The sequence below is a fragment of the Balaenoptera acutorostrata genome, chromosome 15, assembly GCF_949987535.1.
Source record: "Balaenoptera acutorostrata chromosome 15, mBalAcu1.1, whole genome shotgun sequence".
Classification (NCBI taxonomy): Eukaryota; Metazoa; Chordata; class Mammalia; order Artiodactyla; family Balaenopteridae; genus Balaenoptera; species Balaenoptera acutorostrata.
The window spans coordinates 7,099,643-7,118,913 of NC_080078.1; the positions used below are offsets into that span (position 1 = coordinate 7,099,643).

Consider the following 19,271-nt stretch of genomic DNA (forward strand, 5'->3'; position numbering starts at 1 on the left):
ACAGACCTATGACACCGGTACTACTACCATGCCCCACTTCACAAACGAGGAAACCGAGGCTCAGAGAGGTTAACCAATTTACCCAAGATTACACATCAAGGAAGTGTTCACTTAAACCACTTCCCATGCTCTTAACTACTGCATTCCACTGCTGCCACCCAAGTATACTGATAAACAAATCAATAGGATAATTTCAGATACTGTTAAGCACTATGAAAAAATAAAGCATGGTGAGAGATAGAGGATGACCTTGACAGTGGCTCTCTCCCAATCTGCAGGTCCAGTGGTCAGGGAAAGAGCCCATGAAGACATAGCGACGTCTGTACAGAACCCAGAGGGGCAAGGAGCCCACCATGACAAGATCTGAGAGAAGGGCATTTAAAACAAAGGGGACAGTTTGGGGTTTTTTTCCAAGGGCGATGGAAAGCCATTGGAAGGTTTAAGCAAGGCGGTGACATGTTTTGCTGTGTGATGAATAGATTGTAGGGGGATCCCAGGGAAAAAGAAGAGATCTGACATTTTCAGGAAATCTGATGATGAAGGGGTGGAGGGGAGATGAGGCAGGACTGAGAATAGAGCAGGGGCATCTGGGACCAGCACTCTCCTTTGCTCCCCACACTTCCAGGGCCCCCCACCCCATTAGGATGGGTGGGATTTGAAAATCAAGACCCCTGGTCCCAGCTGGGCCCACCTATAACCCTACCACCACTGCCTCATGGAGTCCAGCAGCCTTGGGGGAGGGGAAGTGCTTGGGGTCTGATGGGGACAGGAAGGCAAGGTGTCCAAGGCGAGATTTTTTTTTTTAATTAACATCTTTATTGGAGTATAATTGCTTTACAGTGGTGTGTTAGTTTCTGCTGTATAACAAAGTGAATCAGCTATACATATACATGCATCCCCATATCTCCTCCCTCTTGCGTCTCCCTCCCACCCTCCCTATCCCACCCCTCTAGGTGGACATAAAGCACCGAGCTGCCAAGGCGAGATTTTTTTTTCTTTTGGCTGTGCCACGTGGCATGCGGGATCTTAGTTCCCCAACCAGCAGTTCTGCACCCCCAGCAATGGAAACTCGGATTCTTAACCACTGGACCAGCAGGGAAGTCCCTTTTTTTTTTTTTTTTTTCTCTTTTTCTATTTTTTTTGGCCAAGGTGGGATTTTTGCTCAAGACTCTCATCAGGGGACTTCCCTGGTGGCGCAGTGGTTAAGAATCCATCTGCCACTGCAGAGGACACAGGTTCGAGCCCTGGTCCAGGAATTTCCCACATGCCGTGGAGCAACTAAGCCCATGTGGCACAACTACTGAGCCTGCATGCCACAACTACTGAAACCCTCGCGCCTAGAGCCCATGCTCCGTAACAAGAAAAGCCACCACAATGAGAAGCCCGCGCACCGCGACGAAGAGTGGTCCCCGCTCTCTGCAACTAGAGAAAGCCCGCATGCAGCAACGAAGACCCAACGCGGCCAAAAAAAAAAAAAAAAGACTCATCAGGAGGAAGATTTCCCCAGGGGTCACACTGTCCCCCACTGCTCTCTACCAGGAAAGGGCTGGGTGGGTAAGAATCCCACCCCCCACACAAATCTCCACCCCAGGAGATCCTATATGCTTTCCCCCCAGTTGGGAATTTCGTCCTCACGTCCCAACACGGGCCTTCTCCAGGGCTCTGGACTAGATTACGTGGGATGGGGAGGAAGGAGGCTGCCTGGGTGCACTGGGACATCTAGGAAAAGCAAGTTCTATGGACTTTCCCCCTCCATCCCGTCCCTTTCTCTCCCATGAGTTTATGAGTTTCCTGCCCCCGCCTGGCCAAGCCCAGACAGGACTCCATCACGTCTGGGGAGGGAGAGACGGTGGAGTTGCCAGCAGCTCCCCTGGCTGCTGGCTGAACTCACCTTCTTCCTTTCCTCCCCTTACATCCTAAAGACGCTGAAGAAGCCAGAGAAAAATGGGAGGTGTATTCCTTCCCACAAGCCCACAGCCTCAAGCCCATTGGCTCCTGGGCCTGTAGCTACTTGCAAGGTTATTTACTAGTGACCCTCAGGGGCGCCCAGCCTTCCTACCCTCCTCTCACTGAAATTTCCTATTAGGTCCCCAATAGGAAAAGGCGCATATCTAAGGATTTGGAGGGGCTGATTCTGGACCTTAGACAGTGAGGCACTACTCCAAAACCCTGGGACCCATTAATCCTCCAGGCTTCCTGGGACAGACCCACCATGGCCTGTTCGGCCTCAGAACAGTTCCTGGCACACAATGGAGATGTGGTGAATAATTGGTGATTGAAAGCCCCAGAATTGAGCCACTGTGTATTAGAATGTTTTGAGGGCCTGACTGGCTTCAGGCTAACCTCAGAACTGATTCCTGGAGAAGCCACCACATTCATATATTGAACACCTGCTATGTAACATGTATGTAACATGTCCTGTGTGAGCTAGACATTCGTTGGATGAATGAAAACTGCACGACCTTAAACATGACCTTTCTGTCCCTCAGTTTTCCTCTCTAAAAAATGGAAGTGATAATACTTCATCATAAAGCCACTGTGAGAATTACAGTACTTAGAACAAGACATAAAAATAGTCACAGTAGGTGTTTAATAAGTGGTGGGTGGTATTACGAGGGCTGTAAATGTTGGGGTGCGGTGCACAGCTAATAGGTTCAGGGTAGCAGAGCTGTAGGGCATCGGGCAGGGCAGCCGGGGGCTGCTCCGGACTTCTGGGAAAAGCCACTCAAATTCCCAGCAATGGTGTCCAACTTTGCCAGAGCTGCGGGGGGTGGGGTTGGGGGCCAGGAGGAGAGTTTGCTGACTTTTCTAGTGAACTGGGCGCTTCCAGCAAACCATCCCTGCTGCTCCTCACCGGCTCCCAGCTTTGCTCACGCCCACCGCCTCCTGCTCACACCTAACTTCTCGGTGAGCAAGACCCAGTAGCACAGCCGTCCCTCCCCCGCTCCCAGGGCCTCTGCTGCCCCCTAGGCTCGGGCGCGGCTGCCAAGCCTTGCACCTTCCCCCACCTCCAAGCCCTGTGAATTCTGACATCCCCGAATTTTACCGTCTCGTGAAATATCCCTGCTTTTCCTTGGGGAGCCACCTCTGCGCCCTCGCGTGGCCCGGCAAGAAGGCAGGCTAAGGCGGAGAGGGGACTTGAGGCTCCACGGTCTCCCCTCGTGTTGCCCCCGCCCCCGAACCTCGCACCAGATCGCCACGGTCTCCCGCCGCTGCTCCCGCGGCGCCAGGCCGACACCCTCCCGCGCTCTCCGACCGCGACCCTTCCGGCCCCCGGTCCGGGCCCTCTGCGCCCCGCGGCCCAGCCTCACCGCCGGGAACCCTGGGAGATGTAGTTTTCGGCCGCCCTCGGCAGGGGCGGGGCCCACAGAGCCTGATGCGTGTCCGCGTCCGCCAATTGAGAGACCCTGACCCTCGCCATGGCCGGGCCCAAGAGCGCCAGAGAGGCAGGGCAGTGGACCGGCTACGGAAGCGGAATTTCCATCGAGGTCTCGTTCTCCGTAGGGCCCTGGACAAGTCCCGTAACATCTGCAACAGTCTGTCTTGTAGGATTTCCAGCGAGAGCCCGGGCTCAGCACCTGGTACCCGGCATGTCCTCAAGGAACCGGTGCCGATGAGACTACCGTTACTGGCCCGGCACAGTTGCCAAAGGCAATTCAGCCCCTAGAAGTGTGTGGGGGCCTGCCCGCCACCACCCCACCCCCGCCCCGTTACTCCCACACATATTTGGGCCGGCGCCCCAGGTGCCCCTCCCTATCCCACCCAAGTTCCCCTCAGTGCCTCGGGCCAATCCACAAATACACTCTACCTCTACTCAGAAATAACTGATATTTATTTCCCAACATTTTGATAATTTTTTACAAATTGAATAAAAGGAATGAAGGGGAGTACGTGGGACCCCAGGCCAGGCCTTGGGGTCCCGATGAGAGGTGATGGTATGAAAACTTCTCCTCACCCACAACTCCTGGCCTGCTGCCCTAACCTCTCCTATCAACCTTACCTAAGAGTGAGGTGGGGGCTTTCTGAGGATGTGGGGTTCCCCCCTATAGGGGACTCGGGGAATCCTGTTTCAAGCCCTGAACTGGGTCAGGTTGGGGACAGGTGTGGGCCCGGACGTGGCGCCGTCGCCGCCTCTCCTGCCTGCGGGCCAGCTGCCGCAGTTGTTTCCGAATGGCCCACAGCACCAGGTACACTTCCCGCAGTATCTCAGTCCCTCTCGACTCCAAAGGGGACCCGCTCTTCATTTGGGAGGTGACTGAGGTAGAACTCACAGATGACTGTGAAAGAGAGAAGACGAGCACAGATGAACAGCTTGGTCTAGGGGGAAACCACTGGTGGAACCACCTGCAGATAAACGGCAAAGGCTTGTCTAATTCCACCTGCTCTGTCAAGCCTCAGCTTGGGCAACGCCTCCTCCAGGAAGCCTTCTCGGGCTGTCTCTACTCTTGTGTTCACCCTGTCATACCACATTTTATGCACTATTTGTTCTGCGGACTCATCTGTTTTCAATACCAGCATGCAAGCTCCTGGAAGACAGGGACCATGTCCGACCCACCTTTGAGTCCCCACTAGGGTTCCATGGAGAGTGCATTAAAATGAAGGCCAGAATGACACCCTCAACTCTGTCTCCAACCCAAAGCTCTCGCCTGACCTCCAGGCCTGTATATCCCACTGCCTCCTAGACATCTCCCTGCAGATGTCCCTCTGACACTTCAACTCATCCTGTCCCAACGCCCTAAAGTCATTACTTTCTCCCCTAAGTTGGCTCTCCTTCCAGGGAATGGCTCCAGCCTGTTTTCACGTCTGTCTCTCCCTCGCCCCTCACCATCATGCAATCAACCACTTGGGACAACAATTCTACCTCTTAAATATCACTCCAATCCATTAACTTGTTCTACCTGATGCCTCTCTCCCTGCCCAGAATATTTTATTTTTATTTTATTTTATTTTATTTTTGACCACACCGTGCGGCTTGTGGGATCTCAGTTCCCCGACCAGGGAGTGAACCTGGGCCTCGGCAGTGAGAGCGCCAAGTCCTAACCACTGGACTGCCAAGGAATTCCCCAGGTGAACTTTCAAAAATTATTATTAATGCAGTAATACCTAATTCAAAACCAAAATAAATTGACTTGGTAGTGATCTAGACACTTCCCTTTTTAAATTAAAATTTTGACTGAGATAATTGCAGGTTCACATGCACTTGTGAGAAATAATAGAGTCCTTATACTCTTTACCTATTTTCCCCCTATAGTAAAATCTTTCAAAACTCTAGTAGTATCATAGAATATTGACATCAATACAATCCACTGATCTGTATTCATATTTCTCCAGTTTTACTTGTATTCGTGTGTGTGTGTGTTGAATTCTTCCCAATTTTACATGATATGTGCAGGTTTATGTATCCAGCTACCATAGTCAAGATACAGGAGATTTCTATTATCGCAAGGATTCCTCATGTTGCCCTTTTATAACCAACCCACCTCCCCCGTCTCTCCCTCCATGTGCAGCCCCTGGCAACCACTAAACGACTAATTGGATCCCCACTTCTCTAATTTAGTTATTTCTGGAATGGTATATAGTATAAATGGAATCATACGATATATAACCTTTTGGGATTGGTTGCTTCCACGCAGCATAATTCCCTTGAGATCCATCCAAGTTGTTGCATATATCAATAGTTTGTTCCTTTTTATGGCTGAGCAGTATCATTCCATGATATATCACAGTTTAACCACTCACCCACTGAAGGACATTTGGGTTGGTTTGGGCTCTTATGAATAAAGCTGCTATGAATATTCACGTACAGATTTTTGTGTGAACATAAAATTTCATTTATCTGGGATAAATGCCCAGGAGTACAATCACTGGGCCATACGATAATTGCATGTTTAGTTTTAGAAGAACTGACCACACTGTTTTTCCAGAGTGGCCACACCATTTTACATTCCCACCAGCGTGAATGAGTCATGGGGGATAGGAGGGGGACAAGGTGCTGACCTTCCAGCTGCACATCTGCCAGCCAGACTGCAGGACGGAGACCATGAGCGTGGAGACAGATTTGACGGCAGTCCGGGGCAGCTGCAACAGCACTCTCTGCCCATGGCCCGCCTCCGCCACAGCCCTGTCCGCGGTGGTCTTGGCCAACACGCAGGGGCCAGCCACCTTGGAGGACACATCCATCTTGGAGACCTTAGCCTCCTTGGGGGACTCAACCAACTTGAAAGTCTCAGACACCTTGGAAGTCTTCTCCACCTTCAACTCATTTTTCTTGGAGTCAGTGTGTTCTACGATGGTTGACTTAGCTTTGTGTTTCCAGAAGAAAACCTAAGAACCGAGACAGGGAGAGGAGAGACAGAAGAGAGGGGCAGAGCAAGAGACAACAGTCAGGAGAAAGGAAGGCCCAGAGAAGGGCCTCCTCCCCAGCTGTCCTGTCCCTCACCACCTCCCTCTCCGTCTTGTTTGGCCACAGGTGGCCAGGAGAGGAGGGAGGCCAGGTGAGGAAGTGCGGGTTTCTGTGACCTAGAGGTCATTGACCAGCACCACCCACCCCAGCAGGACAAGAGGAAGGGGCGATCTCTGAAACTCACCCAGCGACTAATCTTGCGCCAAATCCATCGGAAGAACCTCATGACCACAGCCATTTCTCCCGATACACAAGCCCCAAGTAGGGGGCAGAACCAGCATTTAGTTCAGTGGGGAGGAGGACAGGCTGCAGGCCAGTGGCCGCCACCTCAGGGGTCTCTGGGGAGCCTCTAGCGCAGCGGTGAAGAAAGAAATAGAGAATCCAGGAGGAAAGATCCCCCCAGTGACTCATCCTAGGCCCTTCCTCCCCTCCCTGGGACAGAGAGAGGAGTCAAAGTGGATGAGAACTCAGAGGGAGGGAGGGTTCTAGCCCATTGTGAGAGCCTGCCTGGCCCTGACCCCAACCCCCGAGACCCTTCCCGGATCCCCGGAGCCAATCCCTGCGCCCTTGGCCCTCCTTCCCCCGAATCCAAGGAAGGAAAACTAACATTTATTGAGCGCCTGGTACTCCTCGGGCATTTCCCATGTCTGATGTCATGTAACCCTCCCAGTCGCCCTTCAGGTAGGTATTATTGTCAGTACCATTTTACCCCGGAGAAAGCTGCGATTCAGAAAAACCAAAGAACCTGCCCAAGTCATAAATCTAGGGAGCCACAGGGCGGGGAGTCCAAAGCAGGTCTGCCTCCAGGATCCCACTCTCAGCAGGTCCCCCCTAGTGGGGCCGGGGTTCTCCTGAAGTGGAGGCTGCTTCTTTCCCCGCTTCCCCACTAGATGGGGTCCGTCTCCCTACCTGCCTCTTCCGGCTAGGCCGGAGCCGAGGCTGTCAGGGAGGGGCCTGCTCACCCACGGGGCCCCATCCTCAGCCAGCTGGGGGTGGAGGCCACAGAGGCCGGCCATGCCTGGCGAGGGCACCGTGTGCCCGGGGAGCCTGGCCCACACCCAGCGTTGAGACAAGGGGCCCATTCAGGGCCCCCCGCCCCACCCCCAAGCAGCCACCCGGATCCAGCCCGCAGAGGGGACACGCTGGGAAGCTGGGGTTGGATCCTGCACAATCACCAAAGGCTCCATTGTTCTCCTGTCCCCCACCAGCACGTGGGCCGAAGCCCCCCGCCCCCCCACCCCCAACGCCTTGCCTCTCCTGCCCCTTCCCAGGACCCAGGCCGCTGGCTCCCTTTTCCTTCCGCATCTCCACTCTGAGCCACATTAAACCTCTGCAGTCTGGACAAGATCTCCAGGGGAGCCCACAGCCTCAAGTTTTTCTCCCACAGGTGGAAACTGTTGGTGCAGGTCCCGCATCTGGACACAAACGACGAGATGCCAACCTCCAGATTCAAGTTTCTTCGGATTTTTTAATTATAATTATTATTTTAACAACAACCTGAATCCCAGAACTTCCAGATACTTTCTGTACTCCCTCCCCTGGGCAGAGGAGAGGGGGGCACTCCAGGGAACAAGGTGGGGATGTCTGCCAGGCAGCCTCCAACACCCCCAAGCCATCTATTGCCGGCGGGGTCCCAGAACACTGACCCCTAGGGAGGGAGGAGGGGGGGGGCTCCATCTAACACCCTGCCCTGATGCCCTCCCTCCTCCATCAATGTCTAGGGATGCCCCAGCCCAGTCTCTGGGCACTATGGGGAGATCAAGGAAGGGCGGGGGACAGGCCACTTCTGAGCCTTCAACTCCCATCCCCGGGGATCAGGGGGCATTAAAGCTGCATAGGAAGAGGGGGCAGGCAGCTGGCTCAAGGCCTAGCAGCTGTGGCGGCCCCCAAAGGCACATTGTGAAGGAAGGGAGGCTCAGACTGAGGGCCCATTGGGCGCTGGGGGCCCCAGCCGCGGGACCCCCGAGGAAGGCAGCTGGGCCAGCTGCTCGGGGCTGGCCAAGGCACGCAGCAGTCCATTCTCCTGCTCCAGCGCGGCATTCCGCTCGGCCAGGTCCCGAATCTGCTCCTTCAGCACCTCCACCTCCTCCCGGACCGCAAACATGAGGTGGGACTTCACCAAGTCCTGGGGGTCCAGGGACAGGCAAAGCGTCAGGGGTCCCAGGCCACCCCAACCTCATCCCCTGCCCAGTGCCTTGAGGAGCCAGGTGTGGGAGATCCTCCTGCTCCCAGATGATGGGGGACCACTGGGGAAGAAGTCAAACAGGGAAGGTGCAGGGGGTGGGGTACCGGGACGGGCAAGGATGCCGGACAGAGGCAAGGTCGGGGCTAAGACAGAGACAGAGGCCAGGAGCAGGCTAGGAAGCAAGGTACGTCAAGGGTTCAGGAGGGGGCGAAGGACCCCAGGGAACCCAGCTGGGAGCAGGTTGAGGAGTAGAAGTCAGTATTCCCTAATGATGAGGACAGCAGGGATGGAGCACTGGGCCGGCCAACGGAGGCAGGGGCCTGGGCATCAGCACATGAGCCGGGACCTGCTGGGGCCAAGATGGCTTCTCTTACCATGGCTTGTTCGATCTTGTTGTCAATGCCAACCAGGCTTCCGGAGCCACTGGAGAGACACAGGGAGACGAGAGGTAAGGAGGAGGAGCAGGTGCCAAGCCAGGTGTCTGGACACCCCAGCCTGCTGCTTTCCAGGTGCTTTTCAGAGCAGGCTCTGGCCTCCTCCACAAGCCCCATTTGCTGCAGCCTCCCACCCACACCCCTGCCTGTACCTGTGACAGTAGAGAATCAGGGAGAGAAGGGTTTTGTCCATCCCCCGGCGGGGTGAGGGCCGCTGCCCGGGCCCCCCTAGGCCCCGGTGGGGTGGGGGTCCAGAGGCCCCTCGGATGGGGGATGCTCCCCGAGGGGAACAAGGAGAGGAGACACAGCCCCTCTTCCGGGGAGGCCCTGGAGCCATCCCCACCACTCGGGTCTCATACGAGGACACCAGGGACTTGACTGAGACCCCTGGCTGGGCCATCCCCAAGGGAAAAGGATCCTTGGGCGTCCCCAGAGGGAGAGAGCTGTATCATAAGGACTGCCTGGGGGGCTCAAAGCCCCCCGGGCAGAGCAGAGTCTGGCTGGTGCCCGGCAGGCAGAAAGGAGACAGTGCCCAGGGGGTGCTGGCCTGAAAGATATATACCACTCCCCAGGGCAAAGCCTGGCTGCTATTGGCTCCTCAGGGACACGGGGACCCCCTCCCGCCAGCTCCATGGTGGGCGGGAATTCCCAGACACGGTCAGTGCCAGTGTCCCCTTCTCACCCTGGCATCAATCCCAGAGCGGAGGGGAGGGGGGCCGGCTGAGGACAGTCAGCTGGGGGGCCGAGTCAGGGGAGGGGCTGCGGGGCCAGAGGCCTGGGGCAGGGAAGGGTGTGAAGGGTGAGGGACAGCCTGGCCCTGGGAGGCCTCTTCCCACCTCTGACCCCATCCTGCCCCCTCTGGGCGAACACTGGCCTCCCTCAAAGGCCTCAGCTGCTCTCAGCCGGGATGTAAGAAAGGGAGTGAGGGCGATGGGGTGGGGTGTGTTTCTGATATGCTTGTGGTCTTCCTTGGATTATGAGCACCTCCCTGAAACACAAAGCCCACAGCAGGGATGACCCCTGGGGCCTAGCCAGAGAGTTCCCCTCCTCCCACGGTGAGGGTGAGGAGGAATGGGAAAGTTACCATGGCAACAGAAACAGAGCCTGAAAGACGAGTACAGCCTATGGACCTGGGACCCGAATCTGGTGTCTGGGATCTTGGAGGGAGCGAGGGCATAAGGAGAGGTGAGAAGGTGAGGCTGGAGGTGGGATACTGGGAATAGGTGCAGGCGCTTTGAAGAGTCCTGGGAACGGAAGACAGGGAAGGGAGAGCAGGCCTGGCTGCAGTTTATTAAGTGGCCACCAGAGGTCGACTCAGGCCTGGCTCAAGGATCCCCAGGCCCAGGCTTTGGGTCCCAGAACCTGCACCGTCCTTTGCACACTGTCCTCTCCTCCAAAGCTCCCTCTCCCCACCACTCAGGCCCCAGGTTCCTGCCTCACCCTGCAGCTCACCACCCACACCTGTCCAGCTTCTGCCTCAGCTGCCTCGGCCCCAGGGCCAGCCCTCCACCTATGCCTCCCAGTACCGCAGGATCACCAGTCCTGACCTCCAGCCCCCGGTTTCGCCCCTCTCAGGGAAGGTGGTCCCAACATGCTGCCTCCCTCACCCTTGTGCTCCCTTGTCCAGCCCTCTCTCCTGGTTGTCAGTTCCAACTTGCTTTCCTGTGGGGGGAATTAGCGCTCAATCCAAGGTGACCCTTGGATGAGGCCCTGCAGCCAGGAAGGGAGCACGAGGGCACTGGGAATTTTCCATTTCCCATCCAAGCTCTGGGTGCAGAAGGCGCTGACAGGTGGAGTAACCAAGAGGGTGACCAGGCCTGAGAGAGCAGGACAGGATGGGGTGGGGGAAGGACACCTGGGACTCCTGGGGTTGCGGGGAGAGAACAAGTTTGAGAGCAGAGGGAGGCCAGCCAGCTGGAGCGTCAAAGCAGTTTTCAAGCTATTTCAAACCGAGACACCTGGGTGGAGACTGGGCCACCACAGAACTCTCCCCCCAACCACCGGTCCACACAGACACACAGAGACCAAAGAGTGGCAGATTCACAGGAACGGGAACACTGGCCTTGCTTGGCGAACACTCAGTAAAGATGCCAAGTAAGTTGTTCCTTCTTGCCAGAAATAAATGAATAATACAACAATAAACATTTGTCGGCTGATAGATGGTTATCTCCTGTTTGCCTAGTGCTGGAGAGTTTTTGACGGCACTTTCCACTGGCACATTCTAACATTAACACTTCAAGGGACCAGGACTCTGGCAACACAAGCCCTCCCTTTGAGAACCCCTGAGAGAAGGGCTGCCTGGCACTGTGCTGGAATCCCTGAGCAGGGTCAGGAGTGGGAAGCTTGGGGTTGACTGGATGGGATCAGCCTTCACCACAAGCCCCCAAAGCAACTTTGTATGAGTCAGAATAAAATTTTCAAGACTTACTGCCATCTTCTTGAAAACTGTCATGACTTCAAGTGTCAACAGTGACTTCAAATGTGAGTGGCGCCCCCGGAGCTGTGCAGAGCACGACATGCACACCTGGGGACTCTGGCCCTGCAGGACTCTTAGGTCCTGGGGCAAGGACAGCTGTAGAGGCTGGTCTTCCTTTTTGAAGGTCAAATGAAACAACCTCAAAATGAGGATCAGATGAAGAGACAGGACATCTGGGAGAGGTGGGGAGGTTCTGATGTCGGGGACAAGGGCCAGCCCTGCTCCCTCACCGTGTTTTGATGAGCCCCCAGGGGCCTGGCTTCCCCGTCTACACTCCCTCCCGGATCTGTTGCGGGGAGGGGGGGGGGGCGGGGCGGGGAGGATGGCTCTTTGCCCGGATTGGGAGAGCTGTCCCTGCCTCTGTCCTGGAGAGAAAGGGCATCCCAGAGATGTTTGCTTCCTCCTCCTCTCTTGGGACACAGGCATTCCAGTAGAAGAGGGGAGAGAAAGTGGCTTTGGGGTCCAACCCAGGCTCCAACAGCAGTCCTGCCACTTACTAGCTGGTGACAGTGGGCAAGTTTCTAAAAACCTTCCTCCTCTGAGTCTCAGTTTCTTCATCTGGAAAGCGGGGATCATAGGGTTGCTCTTAAAATTATGTGAGATAAGAGGTAGCATCTGACCCCAAGGAAGCACTGGATAAACATACCTTTTCTTTCCTGAGTTCCTAGAATTCATTCCCTGTAATGTCTGGATTCCCCATGCTGGCCATCTACCCAGCTATGCAACCGTCCCCTCATGCATCCATCCATCCACTTATTCAAGTACCTCCCAACTGCCAGGCCCTGTTGGGGGCACGAATTCACCACGTACCCTCTGTTCTCCCATCCCCAGATTTAGGATTGGTCAGGGATCCCCAACTCCCCATCTGGGGTCCAGGCACTTAATACCCCAGCCCACTTTCCCTCTCAAAAGGGAGGTCCCATGCCACTCAGACCCTGTTCTGCCAGCTCCCGGCACACCAGAGAGGTGAGGTGGGGGCTACACACCCCATTCCAGGGGGCCAAGGAGGTGGCCCAGCCCAAACACGCTGGCCCAGCAGGGTGGAGCATGAGGGGTTGGGCCTGAGTCCCAGAGGCTTGGAGCTCAGCAGAGTAAAGTGGAGGCTGGGAGGCGGACCGGTCAGACTGGGGTGTTTGAGGGGGTGAGACAGAGGGAGGAGGGGAGAGAGGGGACAAGCCAAAAGAATAGAGTTCAGGAGGCTTCTAGAGGCAGAACTCTCTAAGAGAAAGCTGGAAGCTGGCCTCTCAAATCAACAGGGGTTGGGGAGGGACAGGGAGCCCTCCGTGCCAGGGAACCTCCCAAGTGGGAGGAGGAGCGGGTGGGAAGCGCTGAGAATAGCAGCGATGGGGGCAGGTGACTCTCCCGGGCCTGGCCGACCTCACACCTCACACATTCCTTAGAGCAGGGAGCTCAGATGCGGCCCTGCCCAGCCCTGCTCTGTCCCTCATTCTCCAAGTGCCTCCACCAGGGCCGTCGCCCTCCATCCCACCGGCCCCTATCACCCCTTCTCTTTCCTCTCTGGCCCCCCCCAAGGCCTCAGTCCCTGACTGGATAAGGGGGGGGCCGCCACGTGACTGGAAGGCAGGAAGGAGAGACTCCGCTGAAGTAAGTCCCCCACTTCCCACTAAGCCCCGCCCCTTAGTGCCTTCCAAACAGGAAGTCCCTCCCCCAGGCTTCAAACAGGAAGTCCCACTCCTCCCTCCAAAATAAAAGTGGCGACTCCCTGGCTCCTCTCCTGGGTTCGTATCAGTCCACAGCCAGAAGGGAGCAGTTTGGCCATCTGACTCGCGATTTTGTTCCTCCCCTTTCAGCTTGATAACTTTGCTACGTTGAAACCTGGCCCTCAAAACAGGAAGTTCTGCCCACCGTGCCATGAACGGGACATTCTCCCCTGAAGGGCAAACCCCAGGAGATCCTGCTCTCCTGTGCCTTCCCTGTGACCGACAGCCAGCCTCTGCACGGCTTTGGCTTGGCCTTGGCCTCCGGGGAGTGCTCAGCCCCCATGGTGATCCTAGCACAGAGAACCGAACCTTAGGGACATGCTTTCTTGGTTCCAGAGGTCCCAGGATCCTAAAGTAGTTTGCGTGGACTCTGCAGGAGTCCCATTCGCCTCGGTAGGGAGAGGGAGAACTGGGAGGAGACCGACTCCCTATTCTGGTCTCCTGAACATTTGCCAGTAAATTCTTAGGGTTGGCCAGATGATCGCTAAATCTGCAAGAGCTCTGGAATTTGACAACAATGACTCCCTTCAAACTCTAAAAAAGTCTACCATTTGACAGTCCTAAGCCAGGGAGGCCCACCCAGCTCTCTCCACAGAGAGGGAGTAGGTCTCAGATCAGCTTTGCCCAGTGTGTTATGCCCAGGTCAGGCTTCTCAGTTTAAGAGGTCCTCTCCAAGTTCAAGTAGGGGGAAGGACACCTAGCAGGCAGTCTCACTCAGCTTTCCCAGGTGCTGGGTGGGGAACCGGAGCCCACCTACCTATCGTCATCGCTGTCCAGGTGGCCACTGATGGCCAGCATGGAGCGGGCGAAGCTGAGGCTCTGGGCAGCCGCTGTTCCAAAGGGGTCTGGAGACTTGTGAACCAGACTGGCATCGGGGAAGAAGTAGAGGGCTGGGGAGCTGGGGTGAGAGTCGAGTGGGGGCACCTGGAGACAGACAGGTGGGAACTGTCACATTGAGTGAGAGAAAGGATCCAGCCACCTTACAACTTGCCTAGTAGTCTTCCTCCCTCCCCAGCTCTCCCCACACACCCCGTCTTCCGAGGACAAGGGACCCAGGCGTCCTGCCCCCGCAGCCCCTCTTTCTCCCGGCTCTGGGGAAGGAGATACTAGAGACAAGGGAAACAGCACCCATCCTGAGGACTGGGTGAGTGGCTTCCAAAAAGTGGCTCATGGGGTATCGGAAAGGGGCTATGGTCTGCACTCCAGTATGGGGTATCGGAAAGGGGCTCTGGTCTGCACTCCAGTACCCTTCCACCACCTGAACTAGGACCCCTGATCAGAGGCCAGTCAGAGACTGTGCCTTCTGTTACCTGACTTCTTCAGGTGACTCAAATGTCACTTCTTCAGAGAGGCATTTCTCCATCCTTTGACTCGTGAATTCCACTGAACTGTTCTATTTTTTTTATAGCCCCTAATATTACCTGAAATTAAAGTATTTTTGCCTCCCTGCTGCTAGAAGGTACGCTCCAGAGGGCAGAGCTTGTAGTTTGTTCAATAGCCATTTGTAGAATGAATGAATCCTCAGAAACTGGTCCTCCACCTCCTCTCCCCTCCCCCCTCCGCTACCCATTCTAGCCTCTCCTCTCAAACTTCTAGGGACTCAGGTGAAGTTCTGCTCCTGAGCTTGGCTCTTGGGGGTTGGGGACCGGGAGCAGTTACGGAGATGGAGAGAGGCGGAGCCTGGGCGTGGACCCACACAGCCCAACAGGCGCTGGGGGTGGCTGCAAAAGGGCGGGGGCCACAGGAACAAGACGCCTCTGTGAGGCCCCAGGAGGCCCCAGCTTTTCGGAAAAAGCCAAGAACAGAGAGTCCAGGGTGGTTGGCGGGACAGAACAGAGGAAGGGGGCCCAGGTGGTGCCCCCGGCCCTCCTCCAGGCCCCTGTTAGAGGCAACCTGGGGAGAAGAGGCATGATGGAGTGTAGGAGGAAGACAAACTTCGGGGCAGGGAAACAGCAGCACAGAGGCAGGGGCACAGGAAGGAATCAGGACGTGGGGGAAGGAAAGGGAACTGGGGGCACAGAGGGGAGAAGGGCAGGGTCTGTGGGCCCAAGGGAAGCTCAGGCAGGGCTTAAGGATAGAGAGAGCTGAGGCTGGGGGCAAAGGGAGCTTGCTTTGGAAGAGTGTGTGGACAGGGACACTAAAGGAAATGCATCTTCTCCCCTGGGGTAGGAACGGAATGAAAGAACTCAAGAAAAGTGGGGGGTGGCATGAGAGACGTGAGTTTGAGGCCAGGAGGGGGTGGGGGGAGCCGGTCCTGACCGGTCCTGACAAGGCCCAGACACACAGTCTCAGGTTATTTTTATACTGTGGTTTGTGCCCAAGGCCAGGAAGGGGAAAAGTTCTCATCCTCACACTACCTGCCTTTCCTCCTGCGTCCAAGGTGTTATTTTCTCCTTCAGGACAGACACATCCAACATCCCTTGCTGCCCACCCCCCACCCCAAGGACCCAGGCATCCTGCCCCCCAGCCCGGACTTGTTCCTCTTTTGGAGGCAGGAAACAGAAAGAGCAAAGGATTTAACTCTTTCTCGCCTGCTCCCCACCTCTCTCCCACTGCATGGTGGCCACCCCCAGTGATTGATCCTGGAGAGACCCAGACGCAGGGAACTGAGACTGACAACTGGGGGTAGAAAGGACAAACCAGCCAACGTCCCATCCTTGTAATGGGTTCCCTCACCCCCACCCAATTCTTCAATGTCTTGGAGAAGTTTGTCTTGGGACAAAGCTGGAGGTGGGGCTGGGAGGGTGGTGAGTGGAAAGAAAGAAGACCCCCCCCGCCACCCAACTGGAGATGGGACTGCAAAGGAGAGATTTATAGTACAGAGATTTACAGTGCAATGCCTACTTTTTGCCCTTCCCTCCCAACCCCAGCAGGCCCAAATACCCCAGCCCTGCCTGGGGCCTCCACCCTCAGTGTGTGAAGAAGCGAGACCAAGACAGAAGGTGAAGGCCAAAGTGAGGAGGTCATATCTCCATGATGGAGAGACAGGACTGGGCTACCTGGAGATGGAGACTCGGGCCAAAGGCAACAAATGAAAGACCAAAGAGAAAGAAAGTGCCGAACGTGGGGAAGAGAGAGCCTAAGTGAGAAAACAAGGGCCATGTGAGGAGCAGGAATGAACTTCCAGGTGAGAGAGCAGGAAGAAAAAGGACGGGGCTGTCTGATGTGACAGACAGGTGACAACGGAGCGAGGAGAGGTCAGTATGGAAGTGGGGGCCAAGGTCGAAATGGACAAGCACCACCCCTCAGGTGTCTCCGCCAACCCTGAACCCAGCTCTTACCTGCCCCATCTCCTCTGGAGCAACCAACTCCATCCTCAGCCGCAGAGCTCCATCCTTCGCACGGGACGGTGGAGGGGTCCCCGCTGTTGAGCCCCCTGCCTCCACTTCTACCCTCAAAGAGGGCAGGGGCGTGGCAGCCCGGGAAGTGCCAGCGCTACCCCCTGTCCCGGCCTCTGGGGGACGCTGCTGGGGCGGGGAGGCTGACAGGGGGGTTGTCTCCAACTTGGCCTTGCCGGGCACTGCCAGCTGGCCCAGCCCCCCGGTGAAGGAGCGGGCCTGAGGTCCCGGGGAGGTGGGGGGCGGGCGGAGCCACGAGGTGGGGCCCCGAGACAGGCCTGCCTGTGGGGCAGGGGCAGCCAGGCCCAAGCTGGCCAGCTCCAACCTGGAATCCAAAGACCTGCCCCCGTTGCCCCCTGAGGCCCCTCGAATCCCTTCCAGGAGCCGGCCAAAGCTAGGGGGCTCCAGATCTCTCTCGTAAACATCCACACATGTCCAACGGCCTCGGCGATAAGGCTCTCCCAGGCCTTGGGGCAGCTTCACCACCCGGAAACGGGAGGCGGGGGCCCCAGGCGGTGGGGAGCCATTCCGGGGGGTGCCCTTGCCCCCTGGCTCGGGGTTGGGCTCCTCATTGGGCAGGCGGGGCGGGGGCCCAGTGGGGGCCGGCAGGGCAGGGGTATCTGGACCCCCTGGGCTCCCCGGACCCTCGTAGTCCGTGGTGACGCTGGTGATTTGGAAACTACTCTTCTTCTTGCCCCCACTCATGGTCCCTGGAGCTCAGGACTGGGCCAAGGTGGGCAGGGGGGCGGTGGTGGCTCTTCGAGGGGCTCAGGCACCCCTGGAACAGGGGGGCCACATGGTGGGGACATCAGGGCCCCTGGGGACGTCTGGGTCCGACATGGCAGGAGGGCCTTACGGGAACTAGGGGTGTCTGGTTGGTGAAGGGAGAACAGGGTAGGGGAGGCGGCGGGAGCTGGGGGGGCAGGGGCAGGTTTTTCCTGCTGCTGTGGCTGCCACCGCCGAACTCCAGAGCTGAGTTTGCAAACTGGAGAGAGAGAGAGAGGGAGAGAGACAGAGAGAGACAGAGAGAGAATGTGTGAGAAAGCAGTGGGCAGGCCACCTCCGGGGCTTCCTCTCTGGGGAGCGGAATGGGGGGAGGAAGGGGAAACCGCCAGAGACAAAGAGACAGAAATGACAGAGACCAGAGCAGGGAGGACAGATTCGGGCGGGCGCAGAGAGCAGGAAGAGGCGGCCCAGACCCAAAGTTGGGCATTTCTCGCTGGAATTCAAACTCACGGGACCCAAGTCGTCCCAAGAGCAAGGGCTCCAAGGCCTGGGTGAACAGGAGTGAAGCCGCTCCTCAGCCCGACCAGGCCGCCGGGAGGCCTGTGCTGGGCCACCGAGGCCCCCCGCACCCCAGCTCCGCCATCCCTGAGGCAGGCCCTGCCCCGCCGCCCCGGCGCCCCGCCCAACCCAGAGCCCTACCTCTCGGCCGCGGCCACCGAGCTGGGCCGGGGGTCCCAGCCGCCTAAGATGTTGGGTTGTCCCTTCCCCGGGGCCTCCTGGCCCCAGCAGCTCGGGGGCGCAGGCGGCAATCAGAGGCTGGCCGGTCCTCTTCGGGGGCCGCACCTCGCCCCGCAAGGCATCTCCGCGGAAAGTTTGCTGTCCAGAAAAGAAGGAACCCCCGCCTCCTTGGCGGAGCCCAGGCGGAGCCCAGGCGCAGCCTCCGAAGCCCCAAGGGTCTGCGGACCGATACGGGAGGGGGCGGCTTAACCCCCGATCCTGCAGGTGGAGCCGCCTCGGTGGTCGTCGCGGCGAGTGGCTCTCCCAGGTCTCCTCCCGCGTGGCACCGCTGGGTCTCTCTCCGCTCCTCTCGGTCTTTCTCTTTCGGGGCTGTTGACAACCCCCACGCCCGGAAGTCCTGCCTCCTCGGGCCTGCTGACTGCTCCTCTCCTCCTCCTTCTCTTTCCCCTCTTCCTCCCCTTCCTCCGCCCTTTCTCGCTCCTGGGGCTCCCAGCCAGCTGGCCCGGGGCCAGGTCTGCCCCCGCCACTGCTGGTGCAGTTGCCGCTGCCGCTGCTGTTCCTGGGGCCCGGGACTGGCTGCCTTAACCCCACACCTGCTGGGCCCCAGCCCAGCTCTTCCTCGGAGGGAGGGGCCGCGGAGGGCGGAGAGAAAGGGGAGGAGTTTGCGGGGAGGCCCGGGATTCCCTTACTTGTAGGCATTTGCTGCCATTGGTCTACAGACGCACGGAAGAGTGGGGAGGAACTTACCAGGATCCCGCTGGGTGCCTGCCACTCTCATAAGCGCCCAGTAAATTGTTCTGGTGCTGCTGCAGCTGTTATTGTCATAGCGTCGCTGGTTTTCACAGCAACCGTACGAGGAAGATACTGTTTTTCTCCCCGGTCCTTATTTTTTCAAGTGGATCCTTATGAAAATTTTCAAACATGCCACAAACTAGAGAGAATGGTAAAATGAACCCCTAGGGACCCAGCATGGGGTTTCAACAATTGTCAACTCACAATTGAAACTCAATCTTGTTTCATCTATACCCCCAATATCTTTTGTTGTAGTGTGCTGGAGTATTTGAATCAAACCCCAAACATCGTACTATTCCTCTTGTTAGATGTGGAAATTGAGACCCAGGACTTTCAGAAAGGCTGTCAGTGGTAGAGCAGGGACATTTCTCACACTCAGGTGTGTCCTTGTCTGGCTCCCTAGATCGGTATAGAGAAATGACAGAGACACACTCAGGAAGGTGCTGACTTGCATTTTC

General features: G+C 57.1%; 2 protein-coding genes across 3 annotated transcripts; both read right to left on the bottom strand.

The window, feature by feature from the left end:
• Nucleotides 1-3,814: 3,814 nt before the first annotated feature.
• On the bottom strand, nucleotides 3,815-7,701 carry SPACDR (sperm acrosome developmental regulator). Its single transcript, XM_007186645.2, has 3 exons — nucleotides 6,588-7,701; nucleotides 5,998-6,324; nucleotides 3,815-4,277 (listed from the first exon to the last, which is right to left on the bottom strand). The coding sequence occupies exons 1-3, from the start codon at nucleotides 6,639-6,641 to the stop codon at nucleotides 4,044-4,046; spliced, it is 615 nt and encodes a 204-aa protein (XP_007186707.2). The 5' UTR covers nucleotides 6,642-7,701; the 3' UTR covers nucleotides 3,815-4,043.
• A 150-nt stretch (nucleotides 7,702-7,851) lies between these two features.
• Nucleotides 7,852-18,640, bottom strand: TSC22D4 (TSC22 domain family member 4). 2 transcript variants are annotated; one of them, XM_007186643.3, is made up of 5 exons: nucleotides 17,983-18,640; nucleotides 16,501-17,542; nucleotides 13,977-14,143; nucleotides 8,963-9,011; nucleotides 7,852-8,528 (listed from the first exon to the last, which is right to left on the bottom strand). In XM_007186643.3, the coding sequence occupies exons 2-5, from the start codon at nucleotides 17,260-17,262 to the stop codon at nucleotides 8,319-8,321; spliced, it is 1,188 nt and encodes a 395-aa protein (XP_007186705.2). In that variant the 5' UTR covers nucleotides 17,263-17,542; nucleotides 17,983-18,640; the 3' UTR covers nucleotides 7,852-8,318. The 2 variants fall into 2 exon arrangements, with proteins under 2 accessions (XP_007186705.2, XP_007186706.2); XM_007186644.2 differs by lacking the exon at nucleotides 17,983-18,640 and adding an exon at nucleotides 17,794-17,952.
• Nucleotides 18,641-19,271: the final 631 nt, after the last annotated feature.